Below are 27184 nucleotides of genomic sequence, written 5' to 3' on the forward strand. Positions count from 1 at the left end.
GAGTGCTACCAGACAAGCCACCCCTAGAACTCACCCTTTCTTCCAGAAGCCTAGCTTTACTGTGTCAAATTGTCAATGGAATTGTAATTGGGCTCTGATTCACCCACTGATAGGTGCTCCACTTCCCTTGAGGCTAACTTTCCATTCTATCCTCAAAAGGCATGCACTGCAGTCTGGGTACACAAGAAAAGGAATAACAACCAGGGGGCTGCAAGCACCTGTTTTTTTTTGTAGACTGGTCAGCACAACAGAGTGGCAAGCTCTGTCCACGTATCAGAATTATGATGTTTTAGATTAGGCTGTGCCACTACCAGCCTCAAGATTTTGAGAAGGCATGTCATCTCATCACCACCTATGCAATAAATCAGGTAGTCGGATGTTCCCTCAGGTGCCTTCTTGGTTGATTATTCCATGAAACTATGGCTCCAATGCATGCTGCACTGTCACACTTTTCAGAGCTCAACACTTCAGTCATGAACACTTACCTTTTCAAATACGGGTTGACTGCAGTTTCTCCTGAGATCTTTCAGAGTGTTCAGTGCATGTGCAGGAGGGGCCTAGAACTCACATAGCATGAAGTCATTTTGGCTTATCTCTCTTGTTCTGACCCCGGACAATTCTTAACCAAGTATGTGGTCATTATCTTTCCCATGCATTATGTCCTTTCCTATCACTGGTGACAGTATATTGGGTTGGCAGCCTCTTTTGGAGACACTCTTACTCCCCGAGCCAAGAAATACAGATAGCCAAGAATTAGGTCATTCTATCCCCAAATTGCTATAGGCCTTCTCAGAGGCAGCTGAGCAATGTAATTTGATCAAGGTTAAGTACAATCCCCCTTCATCTTTAACCCAAGTCAGAATTCTCAGAGCTTTCTGTTTAAATCCCAGATTATGCTTCCTTTCCCACTCTTACAAATGTCCACCAACTGCCCTCCAGTCAGCTCTCATTTATCCACCTGTGGCTTATCCCAAGCACCGGGCTTTCTCCTCCTCCCACCTCCAGCACCAAACTCCAGGCCAGCTCCTTTAACTCTGTGCCAAAGAAATACAAACTAAATCTAATATTAGCCTAATGAGAAAAGGCTATCTGCTGCCAAAGATTCACATAATGCATCCCAGAGCCAAATGCGGGCAATTATTCACTGCTTTGGATGCTGGCACTGCTTCTCCCTTATATAATATAGCAATCAGGATCTACTGCGTTTCTCCCCAAGAAAGAAAGAATACATGCAATGTTTTAACCTCTTCCTTTGTCTCGTTGGCCTGATCCTCGGTATAACAGATTCTCTTTTCTTTCCAAATAAAATCAATCATTTGTACAGTTAATGTTAAAGAGATGAAAAAAATCCTGGTTTTAGAGTCATTACACTTAGATTTCAAATTCATGTTCCTCCACTTTTTAGCCAGAAGCTAAGTTTTGGCAAGTCATTCTTAGTTTTCTCAGCTGCAAGATGGAGATTTTATAAATAAAAACATAGGGGTCAATCACATCTAAACAAGAGACACACAGAAAGCCATCAAGACCCTCGATCATTATTCTGACTCACTGCTTTACATGCTCTGGTGAATCAGCATTGCTGGTATGAAAACATAAAGATTAACTTTATGAAACGATTACTTTATAGGCATGAAAACACAGGGCAAGTTTCTTCATAAGCACCTAAAAGATCAAGTCTAGAAGTCAAGAGTTTTGATTTCCCAAAGCTGTATTTAGGACACTTGTGAGGACACAGTCCAGAATTTCAAGGTGGGGAACAGCCAGGATGCTGTCTACCGATGGGCTGATCTTAGTCCAGATCCTGAGTTGCTATGGAAACGCAAATTCCAACCATCAGACAATCGAGGGACATAACCTTCAAAACAGACTCCCCTTTCCACATTTTTTCTCATGATTGAAGCACATGTCCCCCCAGGCCCAAGGACAAGGGTCAGAGAAAATGTTCACACAATTCTATCTGTTCATCTTACTCACTCTTATAACCAGAAAACTTCAATGGCTTCCACAGATCAGAGCAGCCTGTCCAATAGAACTTTCTGTGATGTTCTGTGTCTGTGCTAGCCAAGACACTTATCCCTAAGGCACGTTTACTCTCTGGATTCCCAAGTCCTCACTGGCATTTAGGACTTCCATTGGTGAATACCTTTTGCAAATTCACATATCAAATGTATCTATTTTGTTTTGTTTTTTTTCCCCAACTAGACCCTATGCTACACAGTAATAAGGTTTAAAAGTGAGCTTGGTTCTCTATTGATTTCAATTTCATATTTCTTTCATTTAAGAGAGCTGAAGACAGCCGATGACATGGATAACCCTCTTTCTAGAATTACAGCTCTAGTCTTTTGAGTCATTGAGGGCAAGGGTCCCCAAATCACATTTAAGATCGAGAAATAGAAAGATGCTTTTTCCAAGGATGTGTAGAGAGAGAGATTTTTTAATTATAAAAGCAATATAAATTTCACAGTCAAGATGGTAGATTACACTTATGCTATACAACCCCATCTCAGACTCTAGTAAAGATACTAGAAAATATATTTTAAAATTTATATATTGCCATACTTGAAGTCAAGGAAGGGACATCTTTGGGTGCCAAGAGCCCACAGCAATAAGGAATAATGAAGCTCAAGACGCCTGCTGGAGATCTGGAATAGGGATTGGTTTCAAAGTCCCAGCTGGCCAGACCCGGAATGGCAGAGCCCACAGGCGTGACAGGGAGCTGGAACCAGGGTCCTGTGTGAAGCTGCAGATGAGACAGCACATCTGGGGGGACTTGATTTGCATAGTCAGTAGCAAAGACAGCATCAGATTGAGACATAGTTAAACACCTGGTCAAAGCTGTTACCTCCCAAACAGTTCAGGAAGAGACAAACACAAAAGCACCTCATCAGTGCTTGCTTCAACAGCACACAGGCTACAAAAGCACCTCAACACTCGGTACGCTTCCCAAGATAACTCTCCTCCTCGGCAAATCACCAGCAAGAGTTCGGAGCCGCGGGAGGAAAGACAACACCCTCAAAGGCAGAACACCAACTCAACAAACAGGAAGAGTCACAGCTGAGCTGCTTAAGTTAACGGGCAATCTGAAAAGAGCTTTAAATAAACATGCTTAAGAGTTCAGTTCAGTTGCTCAGTCGTGTCCGACTCTTTGTGACCAATGAGCTGCAGCATGCCAGGCTTCCTGTCCATTACCAACTCCCGGGGTTTACTCAAACTCATGTCCATCGAGTCGGTGATGTCATCCAACCATCTTATCCTCTGTTGTCCCCTTCTCCTGCCTTCAATCTTTCCCAGCATCAAGGTCTTTTCCAATGAGTCAGTTCTTCACATCAGGTGGCCAAAGTATTGGAGTTTCAGCTTCAGCATCAGTCCTTCCAATGAATACTCAGGACTGATTTCCTTTAGGCTTAAAAGAGTACATATATTAAGAAGAAACTGCAACAAACGCAGAAAAAGAAACTTTTTCCCATAATCTCAGTTCTAGATGTAAACTGCCTCCTGAGAAATCTGTATGCAGGTCAAGAAGCAACCATTAGAACCAGACATGTAACAAGGAACTGGTTCAAAATTGGCAAAGGGGTATGTCAAAGCTGTGTATTGTCACCCTGTTTATTTAACGTAAATGCAGAGTATATCATGTGAAATGCCAGGCTGGATGAACCACAAGCTGGAAACAAGACTGCCTGGAGAAATATTAATAACCTCAGATATGCAGATGACACCACCCTAATGGCAGAAAGTGAATGGGAACTAAAGAACCTCTTGATGAAGGTGAAAGAGGACAGTGAAAATGTTGGCTTAAAACCCAACACTCAAAAAATTAATATGGCATCTGGTCCCATCAGCATATAGCAAATAAATGGGGAAACAATGGAAACAGTGACAGACTTTATTTCCTTGAGCTCCGAAATCACTGTAGATGGTGACTGCAGCCACTAAATTAAAAGACATTTGCTCCTTGGAAGAAAAGCTATGACAAATCTACACAGCATATTACAACAGAGATGTTACTTTGCCAACAAAGGTCTGTATAATCAAAGCTATGATTTTTCTAGCAGTCATGTACGGATGTGAGAGTTGGACCATAAAGAAGGCTGAGCATTGAAGAATTGATGTTTTTGAACTGTGGTACTAGAGAAGACTCTTGAAAGTCCCTTGGACAGCAAGGAGATCAAACCAGTCAATCCTAAAGGAAATCAACCCTGAATATTCATTGGATAGACTGATGCTAAAGGTGAAGCTCCAACACTCTGGCCACCTGATACTAAGAGCCGACTCATTGGAAAAGATCCTGATCCTGGGAACGACTGAGGGCAGGAGGAGAAGGGGACAACAGAGGACAAGATGGTTGGATGGCATCATCAACTCAATGGACGTCAGTTTCAGCATACTCTGGGAAGCCTGGCGTGCTGTAGTCCATGGGGTCTCAAAGAGTCACACACGACTTAACTATCAGCCATAAAAAGGAACACATTTGAGTCAGTTCTAATGAGGTGGATGAACCTAGAGCCTGTTATACAGAGTGAAGTAAGTTAAAAAGAGAAAAACAAATATCATATATTAACACACACATATGGAATCTAGAAAAATGGTACTGAAGAACCTATTTGCAGGGCAGCAATGGAGATTCAAACATAGAGAACAGACTTGTGGACACAGTAGGGGAAGTAGAGGGTGGGGCAGACTGAGAGAATAGCACAAAAACATATCTATTACCATAGTAAAATAGCCAGTGGGAATTTGCTACATGACATAGGGAGCTCAAACCCAGAGCTCTGTGAAAACCCAGGAGGTGGGGGGTTCAAGAGGAAGGTGACATATGTATACTTATAGCTGAGTCATGTTGATGTATGGCAGAAACCAATACAATACTATGAAGCAATTATAAATAAAATAAATTAATTAAGAATATAAATAAAATAAAAATAAAATTTTAAAACAAATTAAAAACCATTTAAAATAAATAAATTAAAAATAACTATGCAATGAAGTCTTTCAGACTCGGTGATGCCTTCTTACAGGGAAAAGGTACTTGTAGGAAAATGGGAGCATGTTACATACTGTGCAGTAACCTACCCTTCTCCCTCTCCTCCTACTGTAATAGCAGCGTACTCATTTTCCTGCATAAACACTGCTAGAGAGTGAAAATTTGTGTTGCCCTAGAATTCACAACCAAACCCCCAATGTGATAGTATTAGGAGGAATGTCTTTGGGAGGATGGAGCTCTCATGAATGGGATCAATGCCTCCATGAGAGAGATTCCAGAGAGATCCCTGGTCCCTTTGCACCATGTGAGGACACAGTGAGATGACGGATGTCTATGATTTGGGAAACAAGGCTCTTACCAGACACTCCATCTGGTGGTACCTTGACCTTGAACTTCCCAGCCTTCAGAACTATGAGAAACAAATTTCTATTGTTTATAAACCGCCCAGTTTCTTTCATTTTTATTGGAGTATAGTCTCTGGCAGCTCAGATGGTAAGAAACTGCCTGCATTGTGGGACACATGGATTCAATCCCTGGGTCAGGAAGATCCCTTGGAGAAGGGAAGGGCTACCCACTCCAGGATTCTGGCTTGGAGAATTCATGGACAGAGGAGCCTGGTGGGCTACAGTCTCTGGGGTTGCAAAGAGTTGGACACGACTGAGTGACTAAAACTCTCCTTTCATGGTTGCTTTATAGTGCTATGTTAGTCTCTGCAGGGCAGCAAAGTTAATCAGTTACATGTACACATACGTCCCCTCTCCTCTAGATCTCCTTCCCATTTAGGTCACTGCAAAGCACTGAGTAGAGTTCCCTGTGCTACACAGTAGGTTCTCATTAGTTATCTATTTTATACGTAGTATCAATAGTGCATAGATGTCAATCCCAATCTCCCAGTTCATCCCCTGGTCTTCCCCTCTTAGGGGCCATACGTTTGTTCTCTACGTCTCTCTCTATTTCTATCTTGCAAATAAGGCCTCTGTAGCATTTTTCTAGATTCCACATATATGTGTTAGTCAGAAAGAGGAAAATAATTATTGTATACTGACTTCACTCTGTATGATATTCTCTAGGTCCATCCACATCTCTACAAATGATTCCACTTCTTTCCTTTATACGGCTGAATAATACTATAAGCCAACCAGTTTAAGGTGTTTTATAGTAGTCCGAACAAATAAGGTAAATACACATAGGTCTCCACCACCCTTATAAGGAGAGAATTCTGTTCAATTCCATCAATACACAATCTCTTTGGCCAAAGTTTTATGAATGAATATTATTTTCATATTATAGACATCGCTAGAGTAAATATTCTCCTGCAGCCATCTTTGCACATCTGGGTGATTATTTCCTTAGGACAAGTTCCTAGAGAGGGCATCACTGCCTCAAAACTTATACACATTGAAAAATTTTGATAACTCTATCAGACTGTCCTCCAGAAAATCTGTACTGATCTGCATTTCTGAGTGGCTTTACATGATGCATTTGTAGCTGGAGGTTTTTTAAGGTAAGTTAAGAGAAGGTCAAGTTACCAGAGATTCAATTATTTACTTAAGGAGAAAGGATGACTCACAACTCCAAAAACCCTTGGAGTGCAACAGAAAGGCACATCTCTGTGTGTCCGTACATGCACAGAACATGCTCACATTGTCGGTGGTACAGAATCTCTGGGGTATCTGACACTGCAGGTCTGCAGAAATCCTTATTTTTATTTTTACCCCTGTTCCCCAGCAACCACCGTCATCAAGACTCCCATGAAAAAATAAATACTTTGTAACAAAAAGTCTGTTCATTCCTAAACATGTCAATGTGAAGAGATTCAGAATTCCCTTTCAACTCAGTTTGGGAGTTTCACTGTAGACAACCTGGAAAAACTCAGAGGAATCTGGTTTCCAACTGGAGTCTAAACCTGAGGAAGGGTTCGTTATAGATGACTGCATTCTCAGTGAGCTAGGTTTTCAGCAAAGCAAATGTAAAGTGAACTAGAGGCAAAAAGGTACTGACATAAAAACCAGGTTTACTACCACATCACACATTCAGAAGTTATCAAATTCTATCAGGTTTGAATCCAACTTCTTATATCACCAAATCTGTTTTGCAAATAAAAGAGAATTTGGAAAAGTTGAATTAATTTAATTAAACTAAAGTTGAATTACAATCAGGCAATTGTCAATTTGTTTTCTTTTCCTCCACTGTAATGTTTAATATTTTATGCAACTCTGAAAAGATCCTATTCAAATAAACCATTTATCTTCCTAGTTAAAGAAGACCTTTAAGACTTTTTTTTCTCACTGTTTCAAGGTGGAACCACTGGCTGACCAGATTTAGATGTCAAAATAGGGCTTACTTACTCCCAGCTCCTCTCACATAACAATAACCAACCAATTTTCTATGAGGTGTAATTTCTCTCAGCTAAAATGTGCAAAGTATCTGCAATATCTCCCTTGCTAATTGTTCCCCACTCCCTACAACACAGATACACAGACACTCTTTTGTCATCAGTTTTTAATTATCTGCACTAAAGAAGAGAAGCAGTCACAGTAATTATGCAAAAGTATAGACAAGGTGGAAAAATTCACATCTGATCTTGGAAGGCTTTTTTCTTTTATTTACGGGAGTGGGAGGGGGTTATTGTATGACAGCCGAGTGACCTTTCTACTTAAGGTTTTTCTTGGGAGACTGCAACATCTGCTTTCCAAGGCATGCATGTATTCATCCCCTCAACAAACATTTGAAAGGAAATCTCTTCGAAGGAAATACCATAGGAAGATGAGTTCTCTCAATTTTCAAGCGGGAAACTAACCTACACCCCCAACAAAAGCATCTTCACTGGTTTCAGACAAAAATCCATACAGTGCCAGTCCCATGGTGGAAAACTTTTGATAGAGGTTGCTCTTACTAAATAATCATCTATCCTTTAAGCTCCCAGTTTACCAAGGTATGTCTTGTACCTACATCTATATTAAAGACTGAAAGACTGAAGAATATTGCAACAAAATTATATCTTTAACCAGGGTCTTGCTTACTATTATCTACCTGACAGAATTGTTACAGGGACCTAATAAGCCAGTATGTCAAAAGTCCTTCCAACAGTACCTGGAATATATGTATATATTTCATAAAATATCACTTGTATTACTGTTATGGTCAGCAAAAGCCCCTCATTCTTATGCAGCCAACTGAGCCTTTTACAAAATACTTGCACATACACAGAATTATTTCATTTGTTCAACCTGATCGAGATGATGGTGTTTCTGGTACCTATTCCATAGGTGAAGAATCTGAGGCTTGAAAAGTCACATGACTTGTCCAATATTATCAAATGATCAATTGAGCCTGGTAAACAAATCGTTAAGTCCAGACACTCATCCCTATAGCTCATCCTATACCATCCTCAGAGCCTCATGCTCTAAGACTGACCACAAATGTGTTCTAATTTCACTTGAAAGGGGATGAAGTCACTATTTTCATTTCTTATTACTTGCAATTGAGGAGCAGTGTTTTTTGAATCACCAACAATAATTAATGAAAGCACCATCAATTCTTTCCTGGGGCTGGACCACAAAATATAGAAGCTGCAGCTTCAGAATCTCTTTAACTTATTGGGAGTATCACCTACCTTAGTTGTCTCGGCTTCTGTCTGCAGTCGCTTGGGGGTTCCTTTTTGGTCAAGCACCTTCTGGAAAGTTTTATTTTTAATGGATTGAGACTCAACACCTTCGCCTTCAATTTGTAGTTTAATACCTTCACCATGGGCAGGATGATCAATTCCCCGTGGATTCAAACCGCAGTGGAGAGCTAGGAAAGAGGAAAGAAATCTAACTCAGAAAACAGATCCTATGAAGAAGGTGTCCATGAAAGACAATACGTCATTTGGCCTACATGGGAAGAAACAAGACATTTCCAAGTTGAGGGGTGGAATCCTAACTACAGGAAATAATCTGGGGAAGAGGGACCATGGCATGTTAGCAAATCCTGAACTCGTAAGTCAGAAAGACTGTAGCACAAACGCAGGAAGCATCAGTTTCAAGAAGTTCAACCTTGAGCAAGTGACTAATCCTGCATTACAGATGATAAAACCAAATCAAGCAACTTAGGCACTGTCTCCCACGCATGCAGTTATTTCAACCTCTGCAGTTTAGTTTGTATCTATGCTTCCCTCTGGAACACTGCTCATTCATTCCTTCCAGCTTCTGAATCTTCCCTATTCTTCAAGCATCCACTCAATATTCAGTAAATATTTCTTGAGCAAATAGTAAGAAGTCAAGCAGGTATTTTGTTCCCAGCTCTCACTTCTCCCTTAAGAAGTCCCATCCCTTCCCATCATTTCTGATGCAACCAATCTGCCCATGACTCTCAAATTTTACATCCAGCCCAGAGAGACCTTTTTTTTTTTTCCCAGCAGGTGTGTACTTGCTTTTTAATTTATTCTAATTGGAGGATAACTACTTTACAATATTGTGATGGTTTTGCCATCCATCAACATGAAATGGCAACAGGTATACATGTGTCCCCCTCATCCTGTACCCCTCTCCACCGCCCTCCCCACCATATCCCTATGGGCTGTCCCAGAGCACCAGCTTTGAGTGCTCTGCTTCATGCATAAAACTTGCATTGGTCATCTCTTTTACATATAAAGCAAAGATGAGCATGATGCATGGTCTGGGAATTGAACCCGGGTCTCCCACGTGGGAGGTGAGAATTCTACCACTGAACCAGCAATGGCCCTGTCGCATACAGCCCAGAGAGACCTCTCTTACAAGCTTCAGCCATAAGTAAGACTGTTACTCAACATCCCAATGTCAGTATATCAGAGATCTCACATTTAACATGTTCACACTGAACCTTGATTTTTCTACCCCCAAATATTCACCTTCTCCAGTCACTACAGAGAAGCCAAAGAGTCCTCCTTGATACCACTCTCCCTGTAAGTCAGTACATCACTTTCATCTTTTACCCGGGCCAGTAAGTGCTGCACTCAAAATGTTGCTCCCGTCCACCTACCTCACTCTATCTCCACCGCCATCACTCTGGTCCGTGCTACCCACCTGTCTCACCTAGACTGACCGCCCCAACTGTTCCTCCTCCCTGGATACCCACAATCTCATTAAAACATGTATAGGTCAGTTGACGAGACTCTTCTGCTACAAAACAGAGACTCACTGGCTTAGAGAACAAACTTATGGTTACCTGGGTGGGGAGGGATAGTTAGGGAGTTTGGGGTTGACATGTACACACTGCTTTATTTAAAATAATGAAAGATCTACTGCATAAAAAAATGTAGAGGGGACAAGAGAACGAGATAGATGATATTGGCCATGCATTGATAATTCTTAAAGCTAATTGACAGATACAAGGGGATTTATTTCACTACTCCTTCTACTTTTGTGTATATAAAAAAGGTTAAAAAAAAACAACCCAGAAACTTTCTAATGGCTTCACTGTACATCCAGAGCATTCAAACATCTTTAACATGGGCAACAAAGCTGTGACATTATCTGTTTCACTCTTCCTCTCCAATTTCCTCTCCCACTACAGTATCTCTCGTCCACTCCACCAGTACCACCCACTTCCTTGTCTCTTCCTGGAAGAGTCCATGCCTTCTGGACTTCGCATATAATGTTTCTTTGCCTGAGCTGTTCTTCCCCATTCTTCAGCTAACTGCTACTCATCAGTCAGGTTTTGGCTTAAATACCAACTCCTCACACACGCCTTTCCTTAATCCCCTCCCTCATTCTCCCCCTCCCCCTGGCCACATCAGATCATGTGCCTGGAACGACAAGTATTCAACAAACATGGTACGAATCTGAAAAAACTCATTGTACAGTGGTCCACACACATGTGACCTTCTTTATAAAACTTTATAATTTTATTTCTTTGTCTGGCTGTGCTGGGTCTTCGTTGCTGCACAGGCTTTTCTCCAGTTGCAGTGAGTGGGGGCTACTCTCCAGTTGCGGTGCACAGGCTTCTCATTGCCGTGGCTTCTCCTGTAGCGGAGCACGGGCTCTAGGGCATGCAGGCTTCAGCAGTCACAGCACACGTGCTCAGGAGTTGAGGCTCCCGGGCCCTACAGCACAGGCTCAACAGCTGTGGCTCACGGGCTTAGTTGCTCTGCGGCATGTGGGATCTTCCAGGATCAGAGATTGAACCTGTGTCATTGGCAGGCGGCTTCTTTACCACTGAGCCACCAGGGAAGCCCTATTTATACCATTTTATATAAAAAATTATCTGAAATTCTTTTCTAGTCTTGTAAGTTTCCTAAAGCAAGGACCAGCCTATTTCACGGTGCATCGGAGGCACTCATGTATTAGTTCATGCCTCTTCCCTTGGGTTTTGTGATGGATCTCAAATAATCTTCATGAAAAACCCTGATACATAATTATATTCATTTCATAGACAAGGGAAATGAGGCTCAAAGGGTTATGGTCATAAAAAGTCATACAGTGTCTGCTGAAGGTCACAAAGATCATGTATCATTTAGGTTGCAGATGATTTCAAGTTTCAGATGAACAAACCCAAAATAGATTAAGCAGTGAAGAAAATCATTAACTTTCAGGAGAGGAAGCCCAGTAATGGGAAAAGTTCTGGGTTAGCTGATTTCCCAGTTCAATAGGGCCATCATGGAGTCTTTTTTCACTTCTCCATTCTACCATCCATAACATCACCTTAAGCCTGGGTCCCCACATGGCACTATAGCTACAAGCTTCTAGTTCACATCTAGCAATACAGACAGTTTGGTTGACCATAGTTTTCCTCCCTCAATCCTCCTCCAAACTTGGATTTTTCTCATTGGTCCAAAGTGAATCACACACACCCAATAGTGAACTAAAACACTGGTAGTGGAGGTAGGATTACCCTTAAACCAGCTAAGATCAAGTCTCCAAACCACATCGCTGTTACTCAACAAGCAGGGGCGGAATGGATGCTGAAGAACCAAGCACAATATCCAGTTCAGACAGTGAAATAAAAAGGATGAAACCTATGAGAGCAAGAGGCTAATTACTGTTAATAACAATCAGCTTTCCCCTCTCCAAAGATCAGCCTACTTACAATGAATTTTCAATTAAATATACTAAAACTGTGATTATTAAAAAGAGGTGAGCTTGTGTAGGGAGATGGGGGATTTAGACATTAATAATAAAAAAAAATGTGTATCTTTGTTCATACTCCAGCATGATTCCCAGCTGTTTCCTGCCTTGAAATTCACATCCTGAGGAATATCACTGAGCTGCTGGGAGCTTCCAGTATCCCCTGTCCTCTGCCATCACCTTCCCCCTCAGACTCTCATACTTCCCTTACTCTTGTTCATGTTGGTCCCTCCTCCTAGAAAGAGGTTCTACTCCACCCAAATCCTACTTCCTTCTTTGGGGCGTGAATGCCTATGCAGCCCATTTGTCTGTTCCAAGGTCTTCACAGTCTTCTCTGAGCTCTGGCATCCTGGGCTTCATCTCCTCCCTGTCTGGGGATGTCTGTCTAATTGATCTGTCTCGTTGCTGACAACTGCCAGCTCCATCTTCACTGCCCAGTCCAAAATCTGGCACGTTACAGGCATCAGAGAAACATCTGTTCAGCTGCTGAATGAACCAGCAATCTCCTATCTTTACACAAACAGCCTTACATCAAAATGCCTCTCTTCTATGCTGGTAAATACTGAGTATACAGAATGTAAGATCTCTATAGACATGAGGTGGGATATGGCATTTTGACTTTCTATGCATGTTGCCTTCTTCATACACAGTTTTAATCCTTCATAACTGTTCCCTACTCACTTACAAATCCAGTAGCTGATTTATGTTTCTGTGCTTGGGTATATTTATTTAAAACTGTTCCTGACAGGGTTCGTTTTCCTTTCCCTGAAATTTCATGTCCCTAATATGTACAAATCAAGCCTCTTTCAAATGGCCTCTTATATGCCATGACCTCCATCTCTTTGTTCATCATGTAAAAGGTGCCCCCATTTGCTTTCTCTTTTCTGTCCTGATAATGACCCTTTCTTGTTTTCACTAGTTATTTACTCAGTTTAATAGGCTCAGTAGCTCACAGGTCAGCTTTGAGACCTTACTGTTTCCAGTATCTCCCTAATCTCACAGTTTTGTGGTTTGTGGATTTTTCGTTATTATATTGATACTGCAGGCTGCTTGCAGTCTTTACCTGAAGTGCTGCCACTGCACCTTTAATGTTAAAATTGCTAACAGTGAGCTCTTGAAATGAGTTAAAGACCAGATTTTTACAGATGTTACTCTGTTAAAAAGCTAGAGAAAGGACTTCTCTGGCAGTCCAGTGGTTAAGGTTTTGCCTTTCAATGCAGGGGCTGTGGGTTTGATCCCTGGTGGGGGAGATAAAATCCCACAATGGCTTGAGGCCAAAAACCCAAAACATAAAACAGAAGAAATACTGTAACAAATTAAATAAAGACTAAAAATGGTCCACACCCAAAAAAGAAAAAATCTTAAAAAAGCTAGAGAAAATTCCTCATGCAAATACCCATGTTTTAGCATTGTTTTGAGATGCCAATTTGAATGCATCATCTCTTTTTCACATGCAAAAATCCACTCCCTCATAAATGGAAACCCTTGTGTGTTGCTGGTGGTAACATAAAATGGGACAGTTTGTGTGGAACACGATATGATGATTCTTCAAGAAAAAATTAAAATACAAAATACTATTTGATCCAGCAATCCCAACCAAAGTAGGGATCTGAAGAGGTATTTGTCCATCCGTGTTTATAGCAGCATTACTCATAATAGCCAAAAGGTGGAAAGAACCCAGGTGTCCAGTGAAGAATGAATGGACAAACATAACGTGATATATATGTGCCACAGACCATTATTCAGTCTTAAAAAAGAATGAAATGCTGATACATTCTACAACAGGGGTGAACCTGGAAGACATTGTGTGAACTGAAAGAAGCCACTCACAAAAGGGCAAGTACTGTGTGATTCTATTTCATTCAGAGAGACAAGGTGGAACAGTGGTTACCAGGGGCTGGAGGAGAGGGAAATGGGATTTATTGCTTACTATGAAATTTCAGTTTGGGTTGATGAGAAAGTTCTGGAGATAGACAGTGGTGATGGTTGCACAACAATATAAACATATCTAATGCCACTGACTCACACACTCAAAAATTGTTACGGTGGCCAATTCTGTTATATTCTACAATAAACTTTTAAAACCAAAATGCACTCCCTCTACTTTCACCTCCCTACTGCCTCCCAAAGCAGGAAGTTACAAAAATACTTTTAGTCTTCTTTCAATCACCTCAATGTGATTTTCAGGTATGTTTTTTAAAAAAAAAAAAAATAGCTCAATGACATCCAATATCTTTCAAATGTTCCTGAAAAGGGCGTGGTCTCCAGAAAGAACCCCAGCCTGACCAGCAGAAGACATGCTTCACTGGCTGAAGTGAGCCTGGGCTATCCTGATCCTGACCTCTGGAGGGATCCCATTCCGATGGGACTTGGGTCACATTTACACTCTGCCTAAGTGCCAGGCTTCATTTCATCTTGAGATGATTCGAGAGGAGACGAGGGATGTGCTGGTCTCACGACACTCATTGGTAAGAGAACTAGTGGATCTATTTGCCAAGGAGTCACACACCTGCCCAGTCCTTTTAATCCCCACCCATACCACACTCTCCCTTCTCTCCTTACAACTCATTCAAGGTGAATGGTCCTTTATTCCCAGCATCATTGAGAAGAGAGATGCTGTGCAAACACCATCAACGGTGCTACTCTGACTTCTGCACCTATGTTTATACCAACTTGTAGATGCTGCTTGGAGCTCTCGAGATGTCTTATGCTTCTCTGCTTTGCCAGAATTGGTCTTTTCCCATAATATACTCTTCCCTTTCCTTATTTGCATGGAAATAGTAAATGTTCTTTTCTTTTCCCTGTGAAGCCTTAATTGACTTTGCATCCATTAACATCTTTCTAAGCAATGTAGACAATGCATCTTTTTCTTATTAGATCTTGTGTGAGTATACACCATGCATTCCAAGTGTTTATTAACACATCTGCTTACCCTATAACTAGAAGCCCCATGAAGCAAGGGACTTCTTACCGAGTTTTACAAACCCAGTGCCCAGCCACCTGACTACTGTACAGTTACCCCAAATCAATGCTTACAGAATAAGCAGAGGTATGATGGAAAAGATACGGATCCAATCCTACTGACTGTCACTCCCTTCTGTTGAGTAGCTTACATATTTATTTTTCAAAGGAAGATTGGGCCTGACATACACACACTACCATGTGTAAAACAGCTAGCTAGTGGGAAACTGCGACATGCCACAGGGAGCTCAGCTCGGTGCTCTGTGATGATCTAGATGGATGGGATGGGGGGTGAGAGGTCCAAGAGGGAGGGGATATAGGTATACCTATAGCTGATTCACTTCACTGTATAGTAGAACACTGTAAAGCAACTATAATCCCATTAAAAAAAAACTTTAAAAACAAAAAAACAACAACAAAGAGCAAATAAAAGTTCTTCCAACATAATTGGATAATTCAAGTTGTGGTAAATCACAGAACCCTAGAGCCCCTAAAACTGCTGTTTTACTTGACTGCTTTCTGCAGAACAGAAACTGCATTATTCATCTGAATACCTGCAAACTAAACAGTTGACATGTTTGGCACCTCATAAACGTTGCTAAATGAACACATGACCCTACAACACAAATATTAATATACTCCAATCCTCAGCATTAGCTATTAAAATTGAGATAGACTATTTACAATTTCATGTCTATTTCTTGCTATTAGTTAGAGATAAAGTTCTTGGAGGACATGGCCCTTGTTTCATACCTCTCAGATATAATACACATACCAGACACTCTCCAAGCACCTGTTTAATTAAGGGAAGTACCTCGTGCATTATATTTTGGATTCAAATTCAGCAGAACTCTACTCTCTAGAAGTCACCCAGGCATCACAAAGGGCTGCTTGCTCTCTGTAGCAGACACTTCCAGTTGGCTAAACATTCCCAGTGCTCACCTCCTTGGCCACCTCCCACAACAAGGCTTAAAGTCAAAACTCCATTTCCCAGCCTCCCTTGCAGCTACAAGTGGCTGCTGACAGATTCCTACCTACAGGACCTAAGCAGACATTTGATGGGTAAAGACACAGTTCTAGAACTGACAAAAGAGAACAGATGTGGATACCATCCTTCTTTTCTTCCCTCTGTCTTGAATGCTGATGTGTTCTCTGAGCTGCTACAGAGCTTCTGTGACGACAGGGCTCCAAACATAAGTGAAAGTCAAGAGGCTAGTGGTCACATTGGCTCTGCCACCATAGGGCTACTCAACTATTTTCATAATTGCCTCCCTCCAGACTTGGTGCTCTGACAGAGAGAGAATCCCTTCTTGTTCAGTCACTTTGAATCAAGTATCCTCTAACTATCAGATGATCCATTCCAAACTGACACATGATTCCATTTTAACTAGTTACATTTGGTTGCTTAGCTCTTCCTTAAGGAGAAAAAAAAAAAAAAAAAGAACACTGAAATCCTAGCAAAATACTCCAGTTTGGGTTGCATAACTCCCATTGACTTAGAAAGCTACATAAGTATAATAATACCTTAGCAAGGAAGGTGTACATTAAGAATACACTGTTCATGTTGTTATGAAGAAAATATCAGAAGTGGATCAATGCACGTCTTCCACTGGGGAGACCTGAAAGCAAAACTCTTACTCAAATGCGGGACTCAGGTATTCACAATATTGATAAGAACTTCTGCATGAATCAATGTGCTCATGGGTGTCGGGCCACTACCGTTTTAACATGAGCATATAGCGATGTACCAGAAATGTCTCAGGAACATAAGTTTGGGTTAAGCTAGTGGATTCGGAGCACAGCGGCTATTTGGGCAAAGGAACCTGTCCAGTGGACATCTCCTAGGGCAGGGGTCAGCAAATTTCAGCCCATGGGCCAAATTCACCCTGCCACCTGTTTTCATATGCCTTGTGATCCAAGAATAATTTTTACATTTTTTCAATGGTTGGGGGAAAAAGAAAACCTAAAGGAGTAATTAGTGACCTGAAAAGAACATATGGAATTCAAATGTCAGTGTCCATAAAGTTTTACTGAAACACAGCCATCCTTAATTATTTATATATTAACTATGACCATTTTTGTTCTACAATAGCTAAAATGAGTAGTGGTGACAAAGACCACGCATGCAAGCTTAGTCGCTCAGTTGTCCAACTCTTTCCAACCCCGTGGACTGTAGCCTGCCAGGTCCCTCTGTCTCTGGGATTTTCCAGGCAAGAATACTGGGGTGGGCTTTCATTCCTTTCTCCAGGGGATCTTCCTGACCCAGGAATTGAACCTGGGTCTCCTGCATTGCAGGTGGATTTTTCACTGTCTGAGCCACAGGGAAGTCACCAGAGATCACATGGCCTGCAAAGACTAAAACATCTGCCAGTTGGCCCTTTACAAAAATAAGTCTGCTGAGGGAGCCCTGTTCTAGGGTAGAGTAGAACCATGTTCTGGAGATCCTGGGGTCTTTCACTTTATCATTAAAAAATGCCAAAAACTCATGAATCTTTGGGGAACTCATCTCTGACTTATTCTGCACTCCCCCACTCTCAGGCAATTTAGATAAACTAAATTATGTTAGATTTTTATCATTTGGGTCAGACTCTGAGGAGACAGAATAGGATTTCCAAACCTCTCCTTGGTCAGCTCAATGTGGTTCTGCAAACATATGCCAAAACTTAACATGTTTTAGATACAGTCTGAAATCCTTTGCTCACTACCAAAAAGAACAAAGTAAAACATAAACTTCCAAAGGGGTAACTCAGAGGCATTAGTAGAGGACATGTCCATTCCTAGCCAGCCTGGAAGGAACCAGTAACAGATGGATCCCTTCCTCTGAACAAGAGGAGGCTGGAGAGGAAGAAGGCACTCTGCTGATGAGGAGGAGGGAAAAACAGCAAGGACTGTGAACAGCTGGATGCCCAAAACACACTCTCCTGGCCTCAGAAGTCTGCCCTATGGTAGATGGTAGCCTTGGCAACTATCCTGTGGCTGCCACAGCTGAACCTGGGTGAGTGTCGGTCCCAGCCAGCTGTTCGGGCCATGTGTGGGAACGCCGTCTCCTCCGAGCCACGTGAAGGACACTCACTCTGACTCGTGTCTACAGAGACGACGTCGCTTTGTAAAACAGATTAAGGGAATCTCATTTTCCCAAGACCACTTAAGTGTGGCAACCACAGCAAGTATTCACCTTTCCTACCCATGATATCTGGACTAAACACAACAGAAATTCAGATAATGCTTAACTTACACATTTCACCATCAGGAGAGTGGGGGAAGGCTTTGGACAACCTCCAGGGAACATAGACATTAACTCCTATTTCATGAGGAGAATACAAAGGCAGACAAACTCACAAGTTCTGTGAAGCTTTCGAGGACTCAGGTATCAGACCAATAAGGAAACAGGTGATCTACAATGGTGACTACAACATTTTTATCCATGATACTATAAGAAGCAGATTTCATGCCATGAACCACTGCCCAAACAGCTGTATCTAGGTACATGAACTGAACCAAGTTTTCATAAAACAGTATTTTCCTTTACTACATGTAATCTACTGTTTTCTTCTCAAAAATTTTAAAAGTAGTACTTCCTGGATGTGTCCGGGAAAAGAGAATAGACACACTTTTCTCAATTTTCTCTACTAAGGAAAAACAAAAATCCTGAGCATTATATACAAATCAAATATAAGACTGACTTTGAAAGGTGAAGAGGAGGTAGATGATCTAGGGACCTTGGAACTCAAGGAAAGACATGAAGGTGAGTTTTCTAGGCTCTCTCTTGCCTCATATATTCCAGACTTGGAGCTGAAGAAGCTGAAATCTGGAGGTGCCAAAGGGCACCAACAAAAAAGTAAGATAATAAGAGCCTGTGCTCTGTAGACAAAGGACGGTGACAAGGGCAGTCTAGCAAGATGGAAACTTCTAGATAGTAATTGCTTTACTTTAACATCCCAGTAAAAACATAACTCAACCACTCATATCAGCAAAGGAGCCCAAGTTCCACCCTCCCCTAGCCTATAATAAGGTACTCCAAAATCTCCAATGGGTCATAGAAGGCCAGGTAAGGAGCCCAGGCCTTCCTCTCTGTCAGTTACTAATAAGGTTACCTCCACACCCCTGCAATGTCATCTGAGATGTGTGAAGGTTGCACTTCCACCCCCAACAAGGAGGCAGTCCCTCCTTTCTGGGGTGATGTCAGAGCAAGCCTGGTGGTGAGCCTGGGCTTTCATCACGTTGTTTATCATCAGTGATAAACAGCAGAGAGGCCCCACCTCCCAGGTATCAACTTAGGCAGAGTGAGGAACCTGAATTTCTAACTCTACTTGGCCAGAGTGGTGTTAAAGAAAAGCAGTTAAAACAGAAGGTTTAAGTAAGATTCAGTCTCATGGGCTTCCCTGCTGGCTCAGATGGTAAAGAATCTGCTGCAACACAGGAGATCCAGGTTTGATCCCTCGGTTGGGAAGAGCCCTTTGAGAAGGGAATGGCTACCCACTCCAGTACTCTTGCCTGGAGAATTCCATTGGCAGAGGAGCCTGGTGGGCTACAGTCCATGGGGTCACAAAAAGTCAGGCATAACTGAGCAACTAACACTTCCCTTCAGTGTCTCATAACATAAAATGAAAATGTCCAAGTTCTGATTGAAGAGAAAAATCACACATAACCAAGAAGCAGGAGGACCTCAAACTGAATGAGATCAATCCATAGATGCCAATATCACGATGACAGATCTCATAATTATTTGACAAAAATTTAAAAGTGGGCCATGTGAAAAATCCTTCAGTGAGTAATTAAACCTCTCTCTCTCTCTCTCTCTCTCTTTCTCACACACATACACACACACACAACCCAGAAAGCTTCAGCCAAGAAAATCTCAAAAAATAAATAAATAAAATAAAATAAAATAAAAGACAAAGAAGAGAAATGGAAATGTCATGACTAAATAATATTCAAAATAAAAAGCTCAGTGGACATGTTCAAGTGCTGAGTGGAGGAGACAAAGGAAGATTTCATTGCAAAGGGTCAAGGGAACTTCCTCAGCAGTGCAAGTGTGCTACATCTTGCTTCAGTTACACAACACGATGTATCAAAACTCAGCAAACTGAACACTTAAAAAATTTGCTTTCTATTGGATATTCATTAGAAGGACTGATGATAAAGCTCCAATACTTTGGCCACCTGATGCAAAGAGCCGACTCATTAAAAAAGCCCCTGATGCTGGAAAAGATTGACAGCAGGAGGAGAAGGGGGTGACAGAGGATGAGATGGCTGGATGGCATCACTGACTCAATGGACATGGGTTTGAGCAGACTTCAGGAGATGGTGAAGGGCAGGGAAGCCTGCGCGCTGCAGTCAACGAGGCTGCAGAGTTGGACTCGACTGAGTAATGGAATGACAGCAGCATATTGAATATAAAGTAATCTTTAAAATGTAACAAAATACAAACACTAGATACACTTTAAGTATTTACAAATGCTTTGGGGTTTACTTTGTCTTTCATTTTTTTAAAGACTTTTTTATGTGGACTATTTTTTTTAAGTCTTTATTGAATTTGTCACAATATCGCTTCTGTTTTATGATGTGTTTTTTTGGCCACAAAGCATGTGGGATCTTTGTTGCCCACTGAACTCACATTCCCTGCACTGAAAAGCAATCTTAACCACTGGACTGCCAGTGAAGTCCCTACAAATGTTTCTGAATCCTGGGTTTATTCACATCCCTCCCCTCTATTCAGCTACATGTTGATGCAAGCCCAAGGTCTATACTTACTTACTATATATATTTCATCAGTGGCAAGTTGTATCACTTCTTTTCCATGAAATGGAAATACTAATATGACCTTATTACTCAGCCACACATTGTTACTGTATTGACAACATAAGATAGCACATATGGGACACCTGACACTTAGCGCACAGTCAGAGAGCATCCATACTCCATTTACATCCTTCTGTCGTCCATCAAAACACAGGAATATTTGGCATTAACAATTTTAACAACTGTTAAGCAAGTAAAATGGTATCATGTAGCTTTAAAGGACAAACACATTACAGACGTGAAAAGTAGGAGCCCTAAGTGAAAAGGGAAAACTAAAGTGAAATTTAAAAAAAAAAAAAAAGGTGAAGCAAAGCCAGAAGGAAAAAATGACAGTTTTTCAAATATATAAACAACCTTGGTGAGAGTTGAGGAATGAGGACAGAAATAAAGATAAAAGTAAACTGCTGCACCTTGAAACGTATGCTCTAAAGGTGAGCTGATGGCTGTCTGTCAAACCAAACTAATGAACTGAAAGTGTCTGAATGTTTAAAAAGTCTTTACATAGTACAATCTGGTATTTTGAGAAGGGAGGAGGAAGTATAATAATGCAGAATTAACATATGGTGGATGTTGCATTTTCTATCACTAAGGTATTTTTTAGAAGGAGGGAATTAGAAATTAGAACGAAAGACTTGACCCACTTAAGGCCACCATGAAAATGGCAAAGGTAAAAATGAAAACAAGAACTCTTTCACATGACATGCAATGCTGTTCCCACCACACCATGATACTATGGAGAATAAGAGGTTTTTCTCTGTCTCTCTACATGTTAATTAACCCTTAGTCAGTAAAACCATGGGCTTTGGAGCAAATAAACCCGGCCCTACCACTGACTAGGTGGTAGGCTTTGGAAAACTTACTTTGCATTAAGTTAAGGTTGTCTTATCTATAAAATTGGAACAATCATAACTTTTTTACAATGCTTTAGAAGGGTTAGATGCAAATGTATTTAAAGTGTTTAGTCAATGCTTGGCATCTTACTAAATGACCCACAGACGGTAACCGCTGCAATCACTACTTCCTTCATTCTTGTTAATATCATCTTTTAAGGCTTTAAATTATTTAATTAAAAAATTTGAGATATAATTGGCATATAACAGTATATTAGTTTCTTGTGTGCAATATGATTCGATAATACTGATTTCCTCTAAAGCAAAGATCAGGACCACAAATACACACAACTCCACTAAAAAGAGAGGGATGACTGGTTGGTGTGGTTAGGAAGTGGAGGACAAAAGGTCAGATAGAGGCTTCAGAGAAGAAAAGCAGCTTTAAAATTCTCTTGCAAGGGCCATCCCACAGTGAAGAGAAAAAACAATATTTCAGGAAGAAACATCAGTTTTCTGTCAAATCACAGAAACATGAATAAGGCGTGATAGATTCTGGTTTGACTTGATGAATGTGGGTGTTCTCCTTCCCCAAGGGGGTGGAGCCAGAGAATCTTGGCAGACAATTCCGTTTGCTCATTTTCTCTATTCATAGTAATGCTTAGGCTGAAGGAACACTCAATTTTAACAAGTCCCATCCCTCACTTCACTTGATCTTCACAGATGTATATATGCCACCTATAGGTGTATATATGTATGGATTGGTGTACGTGTACATGTAAGTCAAAGATCACATTACCTAAACGATCAAAGAAGAGCTATACCAGGGGAGGAAATGGACAGATTGTAATTTAAAGATTGAGAATCAGCATTTTAAAAACTTGTGATAGGGCTTCCCTGGTGGCTCAGAGTGTAAAGAATCCACCTACCAATGCAGGAGACACAGGTTCGATCCCTAATCCGGAAGATTGCACATGCTACAGAGCAACTAAGCCCTTGCGCTACAACTGATCAGCCTGTGCTCTTACCGTGCTGCAAAAACTGAAGATCACATGCCCTAGAGCCTGCATCCTACAACGAGAGAAGCCACTGCAATGGGAAGCCTGTGCACAACAACAAAGAATAGTTACTGCTCTCTGCAACTAGAGAAAAGCCCATACAGCAACAAAGACCCAGGACAGCCAGAAACAACCATTAAATTTAAAAATATAATTTTTAAAAATATAAAAATTGTGGTGATCTGAGGACTAAAAGTAGCTCAAAAGTCAATAGAGCCTTTCATAGGCATATCGTTTCCTGGAGACTAATTTTTTAAAAAAATGCTCATGTTAAAGTTTCTCAAGTTTACTAACAAAATTGATAAGATGCCATCCAAATTGGCACCACAAAGTGCAGCTCAATACTCCTTGGTCAGTCCTTGGAAGCCACACAGTCCAACAGAGGAGCCAACAGCTGCATGTGGCTATTTTAATTATATTTAAGAACAGATGAAATGTAGTTCCTCTGTCACACCAGCCACATTTCCATTGCTCATCAACCATGTGGTGCTGTGGTTACCATATCAGACAGTGCAGATTACTGAACATTTCCATCATTATAGCACGTTCCAGTGGCTAGTACAAACTTGAAAAAAAATCAGTGTCTTTTTTCCCCAATGTTGAAATCAAACTGTTTTGTTCTATAAATGTTACTTGAAAAGGAACTGAAAAAAACAAGAATTTGGAAATGACTTCTGGCTTTTCTATATTTGTTTCAGTGATTTAAATAACCAGATCTACAACATCTTTTAGAACTAACACCAAAAAAAGATGTCCTTTGCATCATAGGGGGTTGGAATACAAAAGTAGGAAGTCAAGAGAAACCTGGAATAACAGGCAGGTTTGGCCTTGAAGTACAAAATGAAGTAGGGCAAGTCTAACAGAGTTTTGTCAAGAGAAAATGCTGGTCATAGCAAACACTGTTTTTCAACAACCTAAGAGATGATTCTACACATGGATATCACCAGACCGTCAATACCCAAATCAGACTGATTATGTTCTTTGCAGCCAAAGATGGAGAAGATCTCTACAGTAGCAAAAACAAGACCTGGAGCTGACTGTGGCTCAGACCATCAGTACCTGATTGCAAAATTTAGGCTTAAATTGAAGAAAGTAGGTGAAAAACACTAGGCCATTCAGGTATGACCTAAATCAAACCCCTTAAACAGCAGAGGTGACAAATAGATTCAAGGAACTAGATATGATAGAGTGCCTGAAGATCTATGGAGGGAGGTTTGTAACACTATACAGGAGGCAGTGACCAAAACCATCACAAAGAAAAAGATGTAGGGAGGAGGTTTTACAAATAGCTGGTGAGAGAAGAGAAGCAAAAGATAAAGGAGGAAAAGAAAGATATACCCAACTGAATGCAGAGTTTCAGAGAATAGCAAGGGTAAATAAGAAGGTCTTATTAAAAGAACAATGTAAAGAAATGGAGGAAAACAACAGAATGGGAAAGACTAGAGACCTCTTCAAGAAAATTGGAGATATCAAGGGAACATTTCATGCAAGAATAGGCAAAATAAAGGACAGAAATGGTAAGGAACTTAGAGAAGCAGAAGAGATTAAGATGAGGGGGCAAGAATACACAGAAGAACTGTACAAAAAAGGTCTCAATGACCCAGATAACCATGATAGTATGATTACTCACCTAGAGCCGGACACCCTTGAGAATAAAGCTAGTGGAGGTGATGGAATTCCAGCCAAGCTATTTCAAATCCTAAAAGATGATGCCAATACCAAAGAATGTTCAAACTACCATAGAACTGCACTCATTTCACATGCTAGAAAGGTTATGCTCCAAATCCTTCAAGCTAAGTTTCAGCAGTATGTGAACCAAGAAATTTCAGATGTACAAGCTGGGTTTCGAAGGCGCAGAGGTCAAATTGCCAACATTCCTTGGAGCACGGAGAAAGCAAGGGAGTTGCAGAAAAACATCTACTTCTGCTTCACTGACTATAAAGTCTTTGACTGTGTGGATCACAAGAAACTGTGTAAAATTCTTGAAATGGGAGTACCAGACCACCTTACCGGTCTTCTGAGAAACCTGTATGTGAGTCAAGAAGTAACAACTAGAGCTGGACATGGAACAAGAACCTGGTTCAAAATTGGGAAAAAGAGTATGGCAAGGCTGTATATTGTCACCCTGTTTATTTAACTTATACACAGAGTTCATCATGAGAAATGCTGGGCTGGATGAAGCACAAGCTGGAATCAAGACTGCTCTGAGAAATATCAATAATCTCAGACATGCATATGATATCAGTCTAATAGCAGAAAGTAAAGAAGAACTAAAGAACATCTTGGTGAGGGTGAAAGAAGAGAGTGAAAAAGCTGGCTTGAAATTCAACATTTAAAAAACTAAGATCATGGTATCCAGTCTTATCACCTCATGGCAAACATAAGGGGAAATAGTGGAAACAGTGACAAATTTTATTTTCCTGGGCTCCAAAATTACTGGAGACAGTGACTGCAGCCATGAAATTAAAAGATACTTGCTCCTTGACAAACCTAGATAGCGTATTAAAAAGCAAGAAACATCATTTTGCCGACAAAGGTCTATATAGTCAAAGGTATAGTTTTTCCAGTAATCCTCTGTGGATGTGGGGGCTGAACCATAAAGAAGGCTGAACACAGAAGAACTGATGCTTTTGAACTGTGGGGTTGGAGAAGACTCTTGAGAGTCCCTTTGACCACAAGGAGCTCAAACCAGTTAATTCTAAAGAAAATCAACCCTGAATATTCACTGGAAGTACTGATGCTAAAGCTCCAATACTTTGGCCACCTGATGCAAAGAGCTGAGTCGCTGGGAAAGACTGAGGGCAGGAGAAGTGGGCAGCAAAGGCTGAGATGATTAGATAGCATCACCGATTCAATGGACATGAATTTGAGCAAACTCTGGGAGACAGTGGAGGACAGAGGAGCCTGGTGGGCTGCAGAGTCAGACACATCCTAGTGACTGAACAACAACAAACCTACATTTTAAGGAAAAGAAAAAGAGGAAATATAATGCCATAATTTGGAATTTTGTAAAATTTTTGCTCATTGAGGATAAAGATCCGTTGTAACCTGATTATTGCCCTTTCATACACGTTTCAGATAGACTTTTATAAAAGTGATGTTCTTGTTTAGTTATTTTAAACAACTGTCAGATGTTTGAAACATCTACTCCGAAACTCTTTGCCTCTGTTGTCACAAATCAGTTTTTTTTGTTGTTGTTGTTGCTGTTGTTGCTGTTATAAACTTTTAGAGACCCAAGATTATCTGAGAAAGACAAAGATAAATTAGGAATCAGACATAATTCAGCTCTGGCAAAGCTCACAGTGTACTAAAATAGTGGCTCCCAAATGTCTACCCAGAGAAGAGAAATATATGCGATGTAAATGTCATTGGTTCTCAATGAAAACAGCCTCTTAGGAGTTTTCCACTGATCAGGTTTCCAGTATAAAGCCACGTCCTTCATTTGGATATTGTTTTCCCTGCAATTCCTGATGTCAACTGTGTATCTTTTATGAAATTAGGTAAGAGTTCATGAGTACCTCTGTGCTGTGAGTTTGCTAAGTCGCCTCAGTCATGTTTGATTCTTTTGCGACCCTATGGACTGTAGCCCACCAGGCTACTCTGTCCATGAGACTCTCCAGCAAGAATACTGGAGTGGATTGCCATGCCCTCTTCCAGGGGATCTTCCCAACCCAGGGATTGAAACTGCATCTCTTATGTCTCCTGTACTGGCCGTCAGATTCTTTACCACTAGTGCCACATGGGAAATCCGAGTACCTCTGCATCTGTGCCCGTAAGTTCTAATGTTAACAAAAAAGTTATAGGAACTCAGCACCCCCATTTAAAAAAATTACTTGCCTATGAACACTAGAGGATTGAACATTTCTATGATAATGACGGTAAATATGCAGTCCAACAGTTATTTGCAGATGATATGACAAGATAGGAAGGGAATAAACATTAATGCTGAAGAAGTAATGATGAGAGGTTTCCAAAATGAGAAGAATTACTTCTTCCAGCTACCGCCACCATCTCCTCTGAAACAGGCAAGACTTCATAGGAACTTGGAATTTTAGACTGGGTTTGAAGAGGTGAGGTCTGCACTCATAGATCAGGAGAAGGCATTTAAGCAGAAGGACCAAGTAGGAAACTGGGACTGACATATACACACGGCTGCTGCTACTGCTAAGTCGCTTCAGTCGTGTCCGACTCCGTGCGACCCCACAGACGGCAGCCCACCAGGCTCCCCGTCCCTGGGATTCTCCAGGCAAGAACACTGGAGTGGGTTGTCATTTCCTTCTCCAATGCGTGAAAGTGAAAAGTGAAAGTGAAGTTGCTCAATCGTGTCCGACTCTTAGCGACCCCGTGGACTGCAGCCCACCAGCCTTCTCCATCCATGGGATTTTTCAGGCAAGAGTACTGGAGTGGGGCACCATTGCCTTCTCCGCATATACACACTACTATATATAAAATAGATAAACTAATAAG

The 27184-nt window shown here is 41.1% G+C and overlaps 1 protein-coding gene across 2 annotated transcripts in view; it reads right to left on the reverse strand.

The window, feature by feature from the left end:
- Positions 1 to 27184, reverse strand: part of SAMD12 (sterile alpha motif domain containing 12) — a 430287-nt gene that overhangs the window by 376655 nt on the left and 26448 nt on the right. For both annotated transcript variants that reach the window (XM_065903151.1, XM_065903150.1), the window contains exon 2: positions 8601 to 8779. In XM_065903151.1, the coding sequence (XP_065759223.1) occupies positions 8601 to 8779 (179 nt within the window). The remainder of the gene's footprint in view (positions 1 to 8600; positions 8780 to 27184) is intronic.

Source organism: Muntiacus reevesi, chromosome 12 (genome assembly GCF_963930625.1).
Source record: "Muntiacus reevesi chromosome 12, mMunRee1.1, whole genome shotgun sequence".
Lineage (NCBI taxonomy): Eukaryota > Metazoa > Chordata > Mammalia > Artiodactyla > Cervidae > Muntiacus > Muntiacus reevesi.